The sequence below is a fragment of the Siniperca chuatsi genome, linkage group LG4 (assembly GCF_020085105.1).
Source record: "Siniperca chuatsi isolate FFG_IHB_CAS linkage group LG4, ASM2008510v1, whole genome shotgun sequence".
Lineage (NCBI taxonomy): Eukaryota > Metazoa > Chordata > Actinopteri > Centrarchiformes > Sinipercidae > Siniperca > Siniperca chuatsi.
The window spans coordinates 9855907-9875715 of record NC_058045.1 but is presented as its reverse complement, the minus strand read 5'-3'; the positions used below and the strand labels follow the sequence as shown (position 1 = coordinate 9875715).

General features: G+C 40.0%; 1 protein-coding gene across 2 annotated transcripts; it reads right to left on the bottom strand.

Annotated features, from left to right (window-relative positions):
* Positions 1–1507: 1507 nt before the first annotated feature.
* LOC122875373 (unconventional myosin-Va-like) lies at positions 1508–18119 on the bottom strand. Of its 2 annotated transcripts, none has more exons than XM_044194365.1 (40): positions 17923–18119; positions 17430–17540; positions 16656–16827; positions 16216–16360; positions 15975–16131; positions 15749–15892; positions 15241–15322; positions 15003–15110; positions 14758–14864; positions 14356–14621; positions 14174–14255; positions 13946–14086; positions 13682–13807; positions 13317–13400; positions 12927–13052; positions 12471–12568; positions 12272–12358; positions 12031–12139; positions 11698–11909; positions 11437–11593; positions 10290–10529; positions 9836–10084; positions 9462–9555; positions 9231–9373; positions 8783–8896; positions 8083–8217; positions 7890–7946; positions 7511–7738; positions 7325–7392; positions 7164–7238; positions 6879–7077; positions 6451–6544; positions 6212–6352; positions 5935–6089; positions 5765–5854; positions 5520–5670; positions 5122–5404; positions 3857–4031; positions 3689–3769; positions 1508–3560 (listed from the first exon to the last, which is right to left on the bottom strand). In XM_044194365.1, the coding sequence occupies exons 1-40, from the start codon at positions 17947–17949 to the stop codon at positions 3408–3410; spliced, it is 5466 nt and encodes a 1821-aa protein (XP_044050300.1). In that variant the 5' UTR covers positions 17950–18119; the 3' UTR covers positions 1508–3407. The 2 variants fall into 2 exon arrangements, with proteins under 2 accessions (XP_044050300.1, XP_044050299.1); XM_044194364.1 differs by having other exon boundaries at positions 6212–6355; positions 17923–18118.
* Between the last annotated feature and the right edge of the window lie 1690 nt (positions 18120–19809).

The window sequence follows — 19809 nt, the reverse complement described above, 5'->3', positions numbered from 1 at the left end:
TTCACTACGCACATTATCCGTTAACTGTTTACCAAAGTCTGCTTCAATTTACTATTTTAGTATTAAGTACAGGTATAACTAATGTTATACTATGCATTTATTACTTGTACTTTACCCTTGATTTCTGGTCTGACTGACTTGTGTCTTTCTGACTTAACGCTGAAGCTCTTCTTATATTTAGATATTTTTTGTTACTATTATTAATACTGATATGTAAAGCATGGGGTCCCAAGATCAATCTGAGATGGTCTGAGGTGACGCAAGAAGATAAAAGTAATGGGAAAGGGGGAAAATATATTAAAAACATATTTCTGTAATACTTTTCTCTAATCTTAGCTTTTCTTATACTGATAATCTCACCTCTTCAGACCTCTAAAAGTCTTTCAAATTAAACAATCGGAAAGGGAAATTCTTTGGTTGAACTCCACATCACGTCCACAATAAAGCTGTGAAGTGGGGTTATAAGTAGCCATTGGTTAATTTTGAGGGGTCACAAGCCAAAAGGTTGGAAACCATTGCTGTTGAGGACGATGCTATCAAAAAGTGCCAAACCTGGCTCTTTTATTCTGAAAGCCCAACTACTCATGTTCCAGGTATGTCTCGTGTCTTCCTGGTTGACTTGTCGCTCACCTGCAGTGGACTTTGACTGTGACTCCGCCCTCCCGTCTTGTGACAGCGGCTTGACAGAGTGGGTGTGCTCGTTTGATCAAGGATTGTGACAACAAAGGAAACCGGATACAGACATTGGTCCCATATGTGAACTTATTTCAGCCACTGCTTTACCACAAATAGTTGAAAATGATAAAAAGTAAATATTTCACCACCTTATACCAACTTGACCCACAATATCACTGCACTTGCAAAACTGAAAAACAGGGGGAACGTCTGAGTTTTACAGAGACTTATATAAGGAAACACATTAACACATTCCTAGTGTGCACAGCTCAGAATCCTTAAGAGATAAATCGTTTATGCATTTGCAAATACAGAGCAATCATTAACATGGAGGGATAGAAAATTACATGACTGGGCAGCATAGCATGCTGAGCATGTACAGTAAGATTCAGATATCACTTAGACTGGAAGTTAGTTACATCAGTCCAGTACATGCATATTTCTACATCCAAATGAATTCAGAGATCCCCAAACATCTCCATGTCAAGGACTCTCTAACAGATCCCGAGTCTTCTGGTCCATGTTAAGTCTCAAACCTACAGCTCTCCTCCCAAATATATTAGGATTAGAGTGCAAGTCCCTATTTCATTATATTTGTTCCATGAAGGATATCTACTGTTAAATACAACTGTATACCTTATTACATAACTGCATATCACAGATTACAACAGTGAGTGAGCCAGTGTCAAGAAAGAGAATACTAAACATAATTAAAATATTCTACATCTTCTTAGGGACTCCCTGGTGGTTCAAAGACCCCACTTTGGGGACAAAAAGCTTGAGATACAAGATTCATAACACCTCATGAGGTAGTGATACTCTTTGTGCAGTGTTTTTAAGCACTTCAAACCATTTTACTGAAAAGCCAGCCTTTAATATGACCGACAACATTTAAATCAGATGCACATTAATATTTTAACATTGCTCATGGTTATCCTTTTTTTTTTTCAATTTGTCCATGGAAACACTCCAGTTCATAGTTACTAGGATACATTTATCTATCCCAATAATCAGAAACTTGTCACTTGCAGATGGTATGATGTGAAAAGTCAAATTTCCTTACTTGAATTTAGATATTTTATTAGTGTTGGGACCACTGGCACTCAACAGACTCATTCATTCATTAGTGGGACTTTAACTGAACTTTTATTAGGAGACTGCATGGTCTTTTATTCTGTAAATAAAGGAGAGCCATTGAACTCAAATCCTCCAGGTATTCACACCTAGGTGAACCCGCCCCATGGACCCAGCTTCCAGCTACCATTGGTCTGACCTGTGACCCATGATGTCACCAGGTCAATAAAAGAGTCATTGGCTACTGTTCTCTCTCTTCTCCAGGAAGTCTTCCAAAGCAGCAGGCAGCTGCTGCTTTCTCCCTCTCAGTGTGACCTGCTTGGAGCAGACACACAGCAGAACCAAACCCTCTGATCTAACAGCAGCGCCGCAAGGGCCTTGTCTTGTGCTGTGGCTCAAATTTTTGTGAGCTGGAATGAGTTAGAAATACGAAACTTAGCCAAATAACTGGAAATGATGTGCATGTGCTTCCACAAAAATTAGCCCACTCAACCACATGGTGGCGGTGTAATTAAGGCCCAAAAATGCCATTTTGAACAGGCCACGCCCCTCACACCATAAGTCCGAATGACTTGAAATTTCTCTCACAAGTCCAGCTCAATGTGCTCTACAAAAAAGCCTCTTGGACCACTAAAGTCTGCCTAACTAGATTTTCTACAATTTTTAATTTTTTGAAAAACATTTCTGACATCTCCTCTTAAACCGTTGGTCCGATTGCTACCAAATTTTAAGTGGATTATAATTGGACGAAGCGTATCAAAATTTCTATAAAGCTTGTTGATATCTTTTTTTAGTTTTCAAGGCATTGACCAATGAACTTCAAAAGATGCATGGCTCATCACTAAATAGAACAAAGTCAACTGTTGGGCCAATCATCACAAAACTTAAATGGGCGTGGCATAACACAAATCGGACTATAAATCAGAAATTGATTGTTCAATCATCACAAAACTTCCAGGATATGTCCATGTAAGAACCTCAAACATACCCCAAAAGTTTCCTTCAAATTGACCGCTAGGGGGTGCTACAAGGGCAAAATGTGCGTGGCATAACACGAATCAGACTATGAATCAGAAATTGTTTGTTTTCTTCATTCTATTTGTGAAAATGCAAAAAAGGGAGATTTCACTGCTTTTGAACATCCAGACATTTGACCAGGTCCAGATCAAAAGCTTTAGACTTCTAATGGTCTGTGTTGGCTTGAACCCCAGAATTGCCGCCTGTGGCTATATTTTATGATTGTTTGATAATTTTGATAGCCAAATTTAACTGATCGCACCTACACAATTTGGTGCCCCCTTTAACCATTGTAAATCCCAACAATTAGGAAAAATCATACCCATGAATACATTAATGTACCCATGAATTCACAAAATACTATCAACACCTTTATCAGCAATACATTAGGTGTGGCAATGTGACCTTTTAAAATACTTTTTTTGCAGATTCACTGTTCATACAATTACTCTTTGGCTATGCAGTGCTGAGAAGCTATTACTGTACATAGATGCATATAAACAACAAATCTATTCTGCAGCAGTACTGCAATAATCAGTGATAGTGAAAACATTACAACTGGTACAAACTTTGGTGTTGGGTGTTTTCACTCTGGTAAACAGAATTAAGACAACAAAGTTTAAGTGTCAGAGGTCACTGGTCTAGATGCGGGTAAGGAAGCCCAGATTGAGGCTAGCAGGGATCTGGATGGTCTCCAGAGCAACCGAGGAGGGTGTGAAGAGGAGAGTGATGGAAAAGATCTTCTTGGTGTCCATCATCAAGGTGGATGACTCAACTCTGTCTTTCAAAAGGTTCTAAAATAAAGAAATAAAAAAGCAGATATAGTAACAAAATTAAATAAATAAAAAGTTGAAATAGTATTACTAAACACAAGACTGAGTATAAAAGAGCACTGCATTCTTGCCCACCCACAGCTACTCACTTTAATAGTTGTGATAAAAGTGGTTGGCACTCGCTCTTCAAATTCGATGACTGGGGTGTACAAGGTCAACACTTTTACAATCTGCTGACACAAACCAACAATGATCAAAGCACTAGCAACATATCATGTCTACATTTTAACAAGGCTGAACATTTACTGATGATAGACCTGTGCTGTGGTGAGGGCGGTGCACATAGTGCAAATAGCTTGGGCGTCTGCCTCAGTCTTTTTCTTGATCTGTAGAAGCTGTGCAGCCTGTACGAGAGGCTCCAGAGTCTCCTTGGCACCGCAGTCTGCAAGCTCCCTCTCCGCCAGCCACTCCTCCAACTGCCAAACATTGTACCTGAAGCCAGAAGAAATGGACAAACAATTCAGACTAAACCAAGGTACTGTCTAGCAAGGTCCAACCTGACATCTGTTCTGTGAAACCAGAGTAAGGTGGATGTTGAACGATGTTGCTGCTTGTATGACAAAGAACGATTTACTGCTATTGTAAAGTTAATCAAATATAAATATACAATATGTCATTCACTGTTCAAGATCAGGTTGTTCTATTACAGTGTGTGTTAATGTCTGTGACACCCTACATGCTGTAAATATGTTTGTGCAAGTCAAATTCCAAAGCTGGTTCTAGTCCTTAAAAACCCTGAAATCAAATCTTCAGTATATAAATGAAGTGTAATGAAATGAAATGTAATGAAATGGCATTTCACTCTGATTATCAGGCTATAGCTTCATATTCGGTGATAAATATGAAAGTGGTTCTAACTCTGAATTAACACAACACTAAACATATCAAACTGGAAGTTCCAAGCCCCTCCTAAGGCATCCCTTTGACTGTGTGTGCACTGAGAGGCTCTGCCCACAAGTTTTATTCCACTTGGAGTCCTATGATCCAGTACGTGAAGGGATTTATTTATTTACGGCAATTTTGGTATGATTATTTTTGTACACTGTCTATAGTAACAGACAGCAGTGTATGGGTGTATGGGATGGGATGGAGTGCATGAGGAGATGAAACAAAGAGGCCTATTTGTTGATGGGTTTAAATAAAACATATTGTTAATGTTTTTTCTGTGCTTAATGTAAATTTGAGCTTGTTCAATAAAGATATTTTGCAAAGAAAACACTAAACATAACTCCTTTGCAGGATGTTTTTATTTAGCCTAATCATTTAACATATTACCTGAGGTTTCTTTAGTTTAAAGTATTATCTTTCTATCAGTAGAAAATCTTAAACGCCACAATACTATGAAGATGCATAATTGTCTGCAAGTTTTGTAACAATCACACCAGTGGGTGTCTTGAGATATTGCCTGAGAAAGCTTGCTTGATGTAGGCAAGGACTGACCCACCTCAATCGATACGCTTCTGTCCCTCTAATTTCATGGCAATAACTACAACAACTGGCCAATGACCATTCTGTGCTGTACCTGATCTGCAGGCCTTTACTCCAGGAGCACATGTCCTTCCGCAGCAGTAGGTGGTTGAGTGTGAGCGCACAGATGATGTAAAACTGCTGCTTGACCACCTGTTTAATGAGTTCTGAGTCCATCCCATGCTGACACATGGTCGTGTGGAAGAGGCCAAGGCGCTGCAGGAGGACTTCCACTGTAACAGCCCCCTCCACTGGGAAACTGGTACTTCTCTTCCTCAGGCCTGTCGGTTTGGACCCCATAACACCCTGGATTGGCTCGTGCTCCAGCATACTTGCCACTAAGAAACAAATTGAGGAAAAATACATTGCATGTGGTTCCATTATGGTCAGGCTTCTGAAGAACACAATGTTATATCTTATGAGATATCTTATAGTGAGATTATGTTTCTTCACCAATCAGGGGCTGCAGGTTGTCCTCCATGCATTTAATGAGCTGGCGGTAAATTTGGATGGCTAGATCACCAAAAACCTGCTGGTACTCTGACAGTTCAAAGTTGGTCAGGCAGTGCTCATTCTGCTTAGCAGTGTTGTGGGTCATGACAACCTACAATATAAAGAGGTTGTACAGACATCCAGGGTTAAATAAGGGACATGTACAACTGTAAACATAACTGTCATCAAAGCGTTGCCAAGCTTACCTCGTCTCCACTGTACTGCTTCAGACAGTGCATTAATCTGCATGTGTTGGCCAGCCAAAAAGACACCACTTCAAAATCATCCCCTCTCCTCTATAGAAACAGTGTCAAAATTAATTGATAATAAACACATCAGTCACTTTCTTTGCACAAATCAAAGTTATATACTACACCTTAATGACCCCTTTGATGCTGCTGATGGTGGAATTGAGCAGAGCACTGACTCGCTGATCATCATTCACATTGTCAGCATATCGTAGGCACATGAAGATGATGTAAGCTGGAAGCCCAGGAATGAAGCTCACTGCTACACCACGAGGCTTCAGATCTGTGAAGATAACATTTCAAGGCAAAATCCACAAATACTGTGTACTCTGTGAGAAACTTTTGCATGCAATTCTAAAAACAGTTCAGAAAATTATTTGCTTGAGCAAAACAGGTTTAACGTACCTATGACCACATTCTTAAGCAAGCGGCTCTCGTCACCCTGCCTGTACTCCAACATGCCCTGATACTCTTTCTCCTTGCGGGTAATGTTCACTGCTCTGACAGGAGCGTTCATCACAGAAGAATTATTCTTTTTCTGAGCACCTGCTAAACATGAGAGACACAATAATCACAGGATAAATGCTGTGCTAATGTCATCTAGAAAATATACTGTATGAAAACAGTCAATGCCATGTGATTACCTTCAAAATCATCAACTTTCTTTATGTAAAGTTTAAGTTGTTTTTTCAATTTGCGCATGGTTTTGTCTTGTTTCTCTTGCTGCTCCATGAGTTCCTAAAATTAAACATACTAGATTAGAGTGAGGGCAAACCAAACTTTCATACACAGCATGGAAGTGATTTTTAAAACTGTGAATTTAAAACATCTGTACATAGCAACATGGTGAGAATCTTTTTTGCCCAGTAGAAACTCAAAAAGTTATTAAATCATAAATATAACACTTTCCTTACTCTTGTTTTTTCTATTACTGTACATTTGTTTATATGCTATTCTTTGCTGATTCAACATCACAATGTTTCCTCAAAGAACAATAAATGTGAAAATAATTACACACAAGTCGTAATAATTGATTAAAAGCAGAGTGACAGATCAGGCTGAGCAGACCCACCAGGTTCTCATTGGTGAGCCGTATGATCTCATGGTTCAGGCTCGCCTCAATGCGAGCATCTTCGGGCAGGAGGAGGCTCTGGGCCATCAGCTTCTGCTGTTGCTCCTTTTCATTCTTCAACTTGTTCACCTCCTCATGCAGCTTCCTATACTTCTCACTGTGAACACGTTCCTGCTCCTGCATCTGGCACTCCAGAAGTCTAAAGGATAGAGGGATAGTATTCAATTCCATATGGCATGAACGTGCTCATATGTACCAACCAACTACAGAGTATTAGTTCATTACCTATTGGTCTCTTTCAAGCCTTCATAAGCCAGCCACAGCTCTCCATCTTCATTCAGGGTATGGATGTCAGTGGCTCTAAGGAACACCATCAGAGAATTTAAATAACACATAACTGTACCACCTGATGGATTTAAGCTGGACTGGAAGTCACATAGTCTTACCTGTCAACATCTTGAAATGAGGGAATGTCACTCAGATCTAATTTCACACCTTCCCCGAGCACAGAGTCCTAGAGGTCAGTTCATATGGGATAAATTATATCTAGGTATTGTCAGATATCTGTTGCATTAAATGCAAAATACTGAATAAAAATATGATAAGTGTAACAATGTCATTTATTTTCTCACCTTATGTTTAAGAGCCTCTTGGCGGACCATGTGAGACCGGAGGAGCAGCACTTCCTCTTTTCGCATCTCCAGCTCCTCATTGGAAGAAGTGAGATGCTCCAGCAGTATGTTATAGGGCTGAGAGCCGGGGGCAGGGGGTGCATATTTACTTCCCTCATTGGTCAGAGATGTCCGCAGCTCATTTAGATCCTGCTTCAACTTCTTGTTCTCTGACTCCAGTTCTTGCCGCTGCATTAAGACATTTAGAGAAACATAAACAAATCAAATATCTACAAATTAATTTTTGTCTCTATTCATCGTTCAGTAAGATATAAGATATATTAATGGGATGACTCTTTGTGGACTTGGATACTAAAACATGTATCTGACCAAGTCATACCTTCAGTGTTTCCAAGTCCAGTTCTGCTCTGCCAACAGTTCTCTGCTCCTCCACATGCTTTTTAGAAATATATACAGACAATGTAGATATCAACCAAAAAATAACTAATCACTTATTGATACAAAATTCTTCTGTCTGTTTTATAATTTTTAATTTCACCATTAAGAAACAAGACTGGTGTTTCAGTCCATACCTTTGCCTTTTCTTGTTGGGCTTCTTCTCTCTTATCCAGCTGCTGCCATAGTGACTGTTTGTCCTGCTCCAGTTCCTTCACTCTTCTCTGGAGCTTCAGCAGGACAGACAGGTCCACCGTCGACTGGGTCTCATCCTAACAAAACACAGCAGGTATTGGTTGATTAATCTCTTCACAAACTAACTAAAGTTCTGCACTAATAGGTTTATAAGACAGACAAGGCCAGAAAAAAATCTTTCCACAGCTGTTCAAGAAATGAGAGTTCAGTTCCCTGTAGGTGCTCTGTAAATTCATCAACAAACATCAGGAAGCACCTCTATTTTCCTTCCCTTTTTTGTCCAGGTTATTAGGAAAATATGGTAACCATAAACCTTGTAATCTAACTATTCACAGCAATCATTTTATAGTGAGCATGTCAACATTTTAACTGACACATCAGTAAAGCTGCTCAAGTTTGTAGATGACACCGATTTCTCCACCATGACAAACATTTTTTCCACCATGAAAGCTAGAATTCCTTGTAACAGACTGTGTTCACACCACACAGCTGCTATTCTTTGCCAATACAAATGTTTTACAGCCACCTTTAAGTGTACAGAGGGTGAATATTTCATTCTAAAAAAAGATACATTTTGGGCAGAATATCACTTTTAGGCAATTCTGATAATGCACCATGATACAGTGTAGTTTTTTACATTACCTCTGTTTGTATAGAGCTGTCTTCTCCCTCAGTAGAGCCTAAGCTCTGAATGAATTCCGATGAGTTACTGCTGTAATTGGAGTCTGTCCTCTTGTGACTAGATTTGCTTGAACTCTGATTAGATGTGAAAAAAAATACAAGTTACAGGAGTAAGTAGCCAGACCTAAACTTGTTCCATCCATGAGAAACATTTTTCTAATGACAAATATAACTTGTACACTGACACTCTGTTAACATTTTACCTGTTGGTACAGGTAACTGGTTTCTGTATACTCTGTAAGCCATTATCATCATGTAAAAAGTTTTGCACAACTACTGCACTTCTCAGTATAAGTGATTCTGGTTATTAACACTATCTTGAAATTGCCATGTTGTTAAAATCCATAGATCAAGATGTATCAAATGACAACTATTTAAACACTGTGATGCCAAATGAAGTGTTCCTCACAATGCTGAGATTCATCTCATCCTTGAGGTCTCTATTCTGCTCCTCCAGATGCAGGTGTTCACTCAGTAGACTTTGGTAGCGAGAGCGCTCTTCAGTTAAGTCCTTCTCCATCTGTTTTGTATTCTCGATGTTGGTTTTAATCTCTGAAACCACACAGTTTTGTTTATTTATTCATTCTAAATGCAGCCATTACTTAAGGACTGTGGAGGTTTGAGGTGAACTGCTCAGTACCTGTTAACTGTTGGGCTTGTTCCAGGATTAGTTTGTTCAGTTCATCTTTCTCGCTGCTCAACAAGCTGTTCTTCATATTAAGCTCTTCCACCACCTGATTGTGAGAGGAAACAAAATCATGTGTTCTTAGTCTTAGCCTCCCTTAACCTCTGCTGTACGACTTAGCGTGGAAAATGACAGTTTAGTGGTGTGAGGTACAATATGATTTTAACTAAATGTCATTGAAGGTACTTATGTATCGCCACCAATGCTATGTCATTAATCTCACCTATTACCATTCCAGATAATTAAAGAAAGAGTGCTATGTAGAAAATTCTAGTGAAGTTGCCAGGCAGTCAAGTCAGACAGACTTATTTGAAGTGTAGTAGGCCTACCTGTTGCGTCTGCTCCTTGTAGACTTTTGTCTGCTCTTCCAGGTCTTCTTTCTCTCTGCTGGTGTTTTCCAGCTCGTGCTGAAGGAAGGAGAGTTGCTCCAGCAGCGAGGGAAGCGTCTCTGCCTTGGCTTTGGCCTCCTGCTCTGATCTACGTAGGTTTTCAATCTCTCTGTTCTGTTTCTCTCTCTCCATAGTCTGGGTCTTCTCCACAGCATTCAGCCTCTCACTGAGCTCTCTGTTTTCTTTATGCTGCAGGGGGAGAAACACACACATGCTGTGCATGTGATACGACAACTCCCAATGACCCAATGTTTCTCCAGCAACTGTTTTTTTTTTCTTATGGTAGATTCAGAATATATATATATATATACATACACACACACACATACATATACACACATACATACAGACACACACACAACTATCACAGACAAAACTAGATATCCATACTCACCTGCTCATTTATCTTGTGCTGTAACTGCATAATCTTGTTTTCCATGCCAATGTTGAGCTTCTTGAAGTGCTCCACAGAGCGCGCCTCCAATTTCAGCTTCTTCAATTCTTTCTTGGCCCTCATGCGACGTACACAGCTCTGCAGCAGGACGATGGCTGCCAGGGTGCGTCTATAACACCGTCTAGCCAGCAAGCCTTTCACCCACTTCTGGATGACCACAGCCTTTTGCTCAAACATCAACTGTGAACAGAAAGACAAATATATAATGTCAAGTTTATATCTGAAATGACAATGATAAGACCTGCAATAAGTGTTAAGAAGAGGTACGGTGAAAATCCAGGGGCTTTGTGCACAACATTTTGGATTCTTTCTTCAACTTGATGGTAATATTATTTCTACATCAAAAGTGCTAATGCATTTTTTTTAATAAAAATAAATTGCATAAACACCATGTGTATCATTCTTACATAACCTACCTGTTGCCAAACCATTTCACAGTTTTAAACGTAAACATTTAAAATGTTCCTGTGTATGTGAATGATCTCAGCTGACAGGAAGTAAACATGGACCCAAGCTGTTGCCTAGCAATGCAATTCCAGTGAAATTGTCTGTATAAATTCGAAACAACATTTAATTTAAATGTGTAAATAAGGTCAGCAAAGTACAAATATTGTCACTCTATTGATATGACTTAATGATTAAGAATCTTACACAGCAATCAAAGTTTAGGAAGTGGAAAACAATCTGGTGTAGTCTGTGTACTGCTGCTACAAGGCTTCACTGCCTCAACAATGTTACTACCGGAACCTGGCACATCTGGGCTTCCTTTCAGCTGGGAAATTTTCCATATTATATTCAAGAGGCACTAAGTCCTATTTTCTTGGTGACACCTTTTAAATCCAGTTTCAGTCAACTATCAAGTTCCTCTATGGGTTGAGAAAATTCCCTTTAAAACTCTTTCAAACTCCAGGAAACAAACTCAAAAATACTGAGCTGACAAGCTAAAATCAAGGCTGATGTTGATATTGCCTTCTGGAATTATGTTAGTAAAAAATACATTTTGACTACAAAACCTTCCAGTCAAAAAGACTCAAAAAACTTATTTAATTCCTAAAGGCCTCAAAATGTATATCAAGCATGGCATTACCTTATAGTACTGCTTTTTAGCCATGTAGGCCCTCAAGAAGCACTGAATAGTGATAGCTGCAGAGCGCTGCTGTTGGTAGCGTCTCCTGGTCACCCACATACGCATGTTCCGCTGAATGACAACAGCTGCTCTGGTTCTTCGCAGAAACTTAACATAACTGACAGGAAATAAAAAAACATGTAAGAAATATGCTAGAGCAGCTAGACATTGATATATGTACCTGTCCTTCTTATTCTGCTGTTGTTTAACATCTCCACTCACCAGCGTGCCTGGTGACCCCGTACATGTCTCTGTATGGTTACAGCAGATTGCCTCATCCTCAGGTACTTTTTACGAGCCAGCCAGCAGCGGATAGTCTTCTGGATGCGGACACAAGCCATACGCAACTTGTCTGAACGCAGCTTCTCCAGGTAAGCCACCTGACCAGCCCTGAAGAAGATCTTGTTTTTGCCAAAATGATACTTATCCTGGTCCTTGGAACAAAACAGAATATACATTAGCAAATATAATATGTAATATTTTAGTGGGTCTGTGAAAGTTACATTTATTTTATTACTGACATTATGGGAATGCTTTTACACAATTCAGACATACCTTTATAAGTTTTTCCAGGAGATTTTTGCAGGTTTGTTTTCTATCAGGAAGCACATCCTTTTGCTTCATGAGGACCCGATAACGACTAAAGAATTCCTGATAGGTCCATCTACAATATTCATATAAATAAAGACAAGTTGGACATATTATTTTTATAGGTCTATGTATTATAAACATATAATTGGGGTACAACTACCCATGGCCCTGTACTCTGTACCAGATGCTGTTGCTGATATGCTACCTAGATGGGAAGCCTGCTGCTGAGATCCGGATTGTTTCGAGGATGCCACATGCTCGAAGCTGCTGCACTGCCCTCACAGGGTCCAAGCTTTATAAAAGATACATACAAACACCCGTTACAAAGATGAGTGTATTACTCATTCATTTGTGCTTGTTGCAGATAATCTTACGAAACAGAAGAGTGAAATCATCCTCCTCACGTGAATGAAGCTTTAAGGTCATTTGGCTTGATGCAGCGCACATAGTGAGGAGTTGTAGCATTTAGTGTGTCCATCAGCAAATGTAGAGATTGTCGAAACTGAGTAAAAAGACAATAATCCAACAAATAATAAATCCTTGATATGTAAATATGGAAATAAATGAATTGTAAAAATGTGCTTGAACATTTAGTTTAAATCCAATATCGTATTTTGACTGACATCACTTAGAAATGATCCAATTGTACATTGTTTGGTGATTAGTTATTTCCTTAAAGGCAACTAAACCTGACCAGCTGAGGAAACTATTTAATTAAATATAATTTTCTATAACTTCTCCACAAATATTTTTTATTATGCATTGTCCCCAGGTTTTTCATGACGATGAAAACTGTAACTGTACGACAAACTATCACACACTATCACCAAATATCATGTTGCCTGCTTTTATGCTCTCACCTGCAGTCCAACAGTCTTCTTATTATCCCTCTGAGCCTGACCAGCCCTTCCAATGACACTGGTACGCTTGTTAGTAGAACTTGTTGCCTTCTCATCATCCTCAAACAGCTTCAGCAGCAAATCAACCTGAAAAGATAATTTTTCAGACAAAATACAAAGTTACCATTGAACAGCAGGTGGCAGTGTTTTCAATCTGAAATTGGAAAAAGTGAGTGTTTTTCCTCCAATAGTTGTGGCTGAACAATTCTAGGGTGTGTGCCCAGGGACAAAATGTACTTTACAGTCATTTGCTTTTAGTTGAGAAGGTGTTGACATTGAATTCCTTTGATCGACACAAAGACTGACAAAGTGACTAGGAAGTGAAAATAAACTATTAATAAACTCTTTCACCTTGCTCTTTTTCAGCACATTTATCTGCTCCTCATTGACTGTGTCCTTGTTTTTCTCCAGGAAACTCCCACACTGGTACTCCACCTAGGCACAAAGGACCAGGTCATACAGTGTTCTTTGACTCAAACAGTAAAGGTCATATTCATATTTCAGAGTCTGAAGTAGACTGATTAGTGCTGCTCTAAAAATAGAATCACCAAACACTTGTGGTGAAGGCATAGAATTCTGACTTTGCAGACAAAGTTATTACAATTTCACACTTGACTCTATTGGTGCTCTTGATAGGAAAACAAGAGTCATCCATCCATTTACTGACCATTGAGACACAATCCCACCTCAGCATGAGACAACCAACTGTGTTTTACCTTGTCAGCAAAGTGGTGGATGATGAAAGCTCTATTTGATAACCTGGGTTTATCAAAGTAAGCATTCTGCTTCAGGAGGGTGTTGTACAGTTTCTGGGCCCATGTGTCATCAGAGCCTTTGGGCATCTATGGAAAGCGGAAGAGCTGACACATCAGTTAGTCATGGCCTTACTCATAACCTCCTAACATAGCATGGGGGAGATTCTTCCAGTGGAAAGTAGCTGAACAGAATTTTGTTTAAAATAAATTAAACTGGCATTTTACCTTGCATTCTTCATCCAAAAGGTCCAGGATACCCAGCTTGGCCTCAATGAGATTAATGCACGGCTGGTTGTCATAGAAATCTATCAATGTCCAAGGAATCTCCTCTTTCAAGTACTCCTCTTGCTCAAGTTTGAAGACATGCTGGAGGGAGTAATAGCTGAAAATGATTTACATGTACTGTATGTTTTGACTACAATATGAACGTGTTCACCACGAAAAGACACATACCAGGTTGAACTGTTGTTGAAGCTTTTCATTTGCATAATTGATGCAAAACTGTTCAAAGCTGTTGACATCAAATGTTTCAAACCTGAGGGAAATTAAATGTTTAAATTCAAAAATTCAAATGTCTGGTCATCTAGGGAACATAAATGGAAAAAAAAAACACAAACCTGGAGATGAAAACATACCCATAAATGTCGAGTACACCAATGAAGGAGCGTTGTTTCACTGCAGATTTTAAGGCACTGTTAATACAATCCACAATCCAGCTGAAGAGTCTGGCATAGATGTGTTTGGCTAGGGCATCTCGGCCATTGACCGCATTCATTTTGGAGACAGACTTGACATAGGTTTCTGCGGTCGTCTTGAGTTTCCTGTGACATAACCAGTGGGCCATTTCTTCACAGGACACCCCCATCAACTCACAAAACACCATCAGGTGGACATTATCTGGCTGGAAACACATCAACAATAATGATCTTATTCGGGTAAAGATCTACACATCCTCGTTACAACATCTGGACATAAAATTAAGCAAATATACAAGACAAAATACTCTCTTGTTCGGTCCAGGGGCAATCAGTGTTTACCAAGATGCTGCTTCTGTCTGCTGACTGATCTTTCACCTCCACATTGCTAAGATGGAGAATAGCTGCCACAATTTGGTAAATTGCCATTTGATCACTGTCACTGATTCCTACAATGAAAACAGAACAATAAAACAATAAATGATTATCAATCATCTAAATCAATCCAGAAACAAAAAATGTGTATGTACAGTACTGTCCATTCAACATGTAAATGCAAACCTTACTGAAATGTAACCAACACTCACCTAAGAGTGAGAAAGCCCTCCTAGTATTGTGCATTTCTTTGGCATCATCCACTCCATGTATGACTGGGCTCTGACCCTGGTTAGTACAGTGGAAGTCATCTGCGCAACCTTAAAACATTAATCATATAAAATATTATACTAAATAGACTATCTGTTACAACTGCTATTGCAACTGATTTTTTTTAATTGTTTCTAAATCCTGCTAAAATGACAACTGATATATTAGTGACTCTCATACCTAACTTGAAGGCTTTGAACTCTGGTAAATGTGAAGAGGCACACAGCTGGTAGAATATGTGGTAATTCCTTTCTCCATGGGCCTAATAGTAGTGCAAACAGATTTAAAATGGGAACCAGGTAACTTACACAAGTACTGCAAACACATTCAGTAAAATGTTTAGATCTTTCGACTGTAGATACATGCATGAACTGCAAGCACATTGCTAAACCCAGGCTTAAAATGAAATCATTATTATATTAAAAATCAAATATTATCTTGAAAATAGTTGACAGTTGCTTAACAAAACCCAATATGATGCCATCTTTCTGAGTCAAGGGCCAGGCAGGCTAAACTGTGTGCTGTTTATGTTGTTTGTTATTACATTGCTAAGACTGCTGCTGCACATGAGAGTGTTTTTTATCAATTAAATGCGATGAGAAACACAGAAGATAGAAAGGGCCACAATCAGACACTGAAGGTAGTCACCTAAAGACATGCAAGTTAAATCCATACCAATAAAATTTACCTGAAACACAACTCTAGACTTTTCCAATAAGTAGGTTCTCATGTTAGCGCCAATTATACAATGCTTCTTGTCAAACCCAATCTCAATGTACTTCCCAAAGCGACTGCTGTTGTCATTCCTTGTTGTCTTGGCATTCCCAAGGGCCTAGAAAAAACACACAAAAGGCTCTCAGTAACCTTTGTCATTTTATAATCTTGTCTTATTTTCTTGTAGTGTTAAATGTTACCTCCATGATGGGGTTGGAGGCAAGGACTCTCTCCTCAACATTGGCCTCGCCAGAGGAGCAGCTGACTGTGGCAAAGTAACGCATAGCGTACTTAGCAGAGACAGTTTTGCCAGCTCCCGACTCTCCACTCACTATGATGGACTGGTTTCTTTCATCTCTGTGTGATGAGATACAGACCAAATATCAGATAAAACAAATTTAGAGTATCAGCATAAAAGGAAATTAACATTTCATTTCAAACCTGGCCATCTGTTTGTATGCTTCCTCTGCTACTGCAAATATATGGGGGTCCATGTCTCCCATGTTCTGCCCACTGTAGGCATTGATGATGTCAGCTTCATAGATGGGCAGGCTCTCATAAGGATTGATGGCAACCAGGACAATTCCTTAATACCACAAGGAGAAAATTCTCAGTTTGACTTAGTTATTAAAACAACATAAATGTATGATATCTGACATGGATTTAGATTAATGAACAGTGAACCCTGAATATAGTTATTTTATGTGAATTACATATCCCAAATTCATGTAATACATTTTAGCGCATGTTCCTTTAAGAGCAATTTGCACCACAATAATCAGCATAAAGTACTGTAGATTATGTCAGCGTGTACAGTGAACAGGGCTCCAAAGTCTACAGTGACAGTGATAGTGTGAGTCAAAGGAGATGAAGCTCATTACCACAGTATGTGTAAATCAACTTGGAGTCAACAAAGCGCACTTTAAGGTTGTGTAGCACTGCAGGCTCGTGGAGGTAGCTGAGAGCTGTGAGGTCATTTTCCCCCACCAGGATGTTCGGGTTTCTTAGTGGTGGCAGGTTGTTGGTTCGGGGGTCTATTTTGTGTTCCACCTCCTAGAAAGACAAAAAGTTAGCTAGTGTGAGCCAAAAGACAGTAAGTTACTTTCATTTTAGAAAAAAAACAGTTAAGGCAAACCAGTGTGTGTGGGGGGGGGGGCAACGATAAACCATATAAAAATCTTAGCATCAGTTGTACTTCATGTTAAAGGTAACTTGCAACCACTGTGCCTCGCTTGTTCATGTTCACTCAGGATATGACTTTGGCCTTATTTCCATACCTGAAGTGCATGCCCAAACTCGACATCACAGCTGCAGGTAGCAACAGCGCAGAGTGAAAATGTTTCATCTACCAGTCCACCTATTTTGAATCCAGAACATTACACTAGCTTCTTGTACTCAAAGCTTTGCAGAATTGCATTAAGAGGCACAAGGTGTTTGTGTTGCCTGGGAATCTATGTGCATTTACCAAACATCACAACTGCCTCGATTAATCCCACAACACATAGATTTATGAGGCTCCATTGCCAGTGTTCTTGCAGAGAAATGTGTGCACGGCTCTCGGACAGAACATCACACACCCATCTTCACATCAATGCCTCTCCCTTTGTATGGCTGTGTGTGTGTGTGTGTGTGTGTGTGACATTTGCTTGTCTCACCGTGCCATCCTCCAGCTGGAGAGTCAGCGTCAGGTCGCCAGGAGTGTAATCTTTGATAAGCTCTGCTGACTTCCACACTTCTGCTGCATCTGGGAGCCATACACGGGCATACTGATGGAGGGGAAACCGGGTCAGAGCCATTCAACCACTGCACTTACAGTTACACAGTCTTTTACAAAACTACAACAAAACAGCAGTGACATGCACCTCAGGAAAATGGCAGGATAGCTAACTTGAAGTCAGCAGACAGCAGTCATGCCTATAATGTAGATGGATACGGCGTATTTTAAGTGGCAGACAGATTTTTTTTAAAAAAAAAGCAATATATTAAGATTTTAAAAACCCCAAAGCTGTTCAGTAAACACATTAAAATGAACGGCACGAGTAAACCACCACAAATATAACTAACATTAAGTTAACTAACGTTAGCTTGAGAAAACCGTTGAATGAGCTGGACAACCGACACTAATTTAATCTAGTAAATTATGCCTACCTTGGAGTAAAGTTCAGACGCTGCCATGTCTTACAAGTCGCTCGGTGAGCCCTCAGAAACTTTCCCTGGCCACAGAAATAAGATTAAACATTTTATCGACTCTCAGAGCCGAAAACCTGTACTTTTCCGTGCGCTCAGCCCCGGGAAGAGGATTCATCTGCTACAACAGTTGTCGCTCAGCTGCGCGTGCCCCGACACGTTTTGCTCTCGTGCGTTTTGCGTGCCCCCCAGCGGCCAAAACGCTCAAGTCAACTAAACCACCTGAGGACAGGACTGTGGTGCTGTCAACATCAGCGGCGGAGGAAGTATTCAGATGCTTTACTTAAGTTAAAGTACTAATACCACACTGTAAAAATCCTCCATTACAGGTAAAAGTCCTGCATTCAGAATCCTACTTATATAAATTTATGTAAGTATAATCAGGAAACTGTACTTAAAGTATTAAAGTAAACCTACTAATTTTGCAGGAAAAGGGCCGCTCCGACTGATATATTATCATATATCATTAGATTATTATTACTCATGCATTAATGTGTAAACAACATATTATTGCTGTAGTTGGTTGAGGTGAAGCTAATTTTAACTATTTTGTATAGAACTTCAACTAATGTTTACATTTATTATGGATTTATCTGCTGCTAATTTTCTCGATTAAATCGATTATTCCTTTGTAAAAAAAAAAAATCAGAAAATAGTGAGTGCCTGTCACAATTACCCAAAGCCCAAAGTGACACCTTCACAATGCTTTTTTGTCCAGCCAATAGTCCAAACCTCAGAATTCTTAAAAAAATACATTTAAATAATTAAAAGGAAAAGCAGCACATCCTCACATTTGGGAAGCTTTTAGAAAAAAATGTTTTTCGTTTTTACATTAAAAAAAGGCCTTAAACACAGTTGTTATTAAAGGATGCCTATCGCTCTGTTCCCCATGCAGCTTTGGGACTCTCTGATCACTGTCTGGTTCATCTTCTTCCAACATACAGGCAGAAACTACAATCTGCTAAGCCAGTGGTCGGGACTGTGAGGAGATGGACCAACACGGCAAAGTTGGTATTACAGGCCTGCTTTGACTGCACTGATGCAGCTGCAGCCACAGACCTGGATGAACTCTCTGCAACTGTGACATCTTACATCAGTTTTTGTGAGGACATGTGTGTGGTCTACAGAAGTGGGGTTAGAATCCTGTACGACCAGGCCAGAAGCATGCTGACAAAGGAGATCAGAGTAGCCAAGAGGAGCTACACTGAGAAGTTGGAAAACAGGTTTTCATCCAACAACCCTGCGTCAGTGTGGAGAGGCCTGGAAATAAATGGCTACCATCTCCCCACACTGTGGAGAATCACAAAACTGGCTGATGACCTGAATGTGTTTTACTGTAGGTTTGACATACCCACATTCACACCCCTCGCCCACTCCGACATCAAACAACCACCTACACCCCCTGCCACCCCTTCACCCCTCCCCACTGACCCCCCATCTGCACTCAGGATCTGCGAAGAGGATGTGTGTCGGCTCTTTCAGAGACAGAAGATCAGTAAGGCACCAGGACCAGACGGTGTGTCACCCTCCTGCCTGAAAGTCTGTACTGATCAGCTGGCCCCCCCATCATCACGCAGATCTCCAACAGATCACTGGAGCTGTGTGAAGATCCCTCCATCCTTCAAATGCTCCACAATCATTCCGGTCCCCAAAAAACCCTCTATCACAGGATTAAATGACTACAAGCCTGTTGCCCTGACATCTGAAGTCATGGAGTCCTTTGAAAGACTGGTGTTGACCCACTTGTAGGACATCACAGGACCCCTGCTGGACCCCCTGTAGTTTGTTTACCGAGCAAACAGGTCAGTTGATGATGCAGTCAACCTGGGACTGCACTACATCCTGCAA

Bases quoted from the DNA above. Each gene is read 5' to 3' on its own strand.
- LOC122875373 (XM_044194364.1), bottom strand. From the start codon at position 17,949: ATGGCAGCGTCTGAACTTTACTCCAAG. The intron at 15,323-15,748 runs GTAAATTTTATT...CACTACTATTAG, and splicing joins AGTCTAGAGTTGTGTTTCAG to GCCCATGGAGAAAGGAATTA. The intron at 13,808-13,945 runs GTAAAATGCCAG...CGCTTTCCATAG, and splicing joins TTTTGGATGAAGAATGCAAG to ATGCCCAAAGGCTCTGATGA.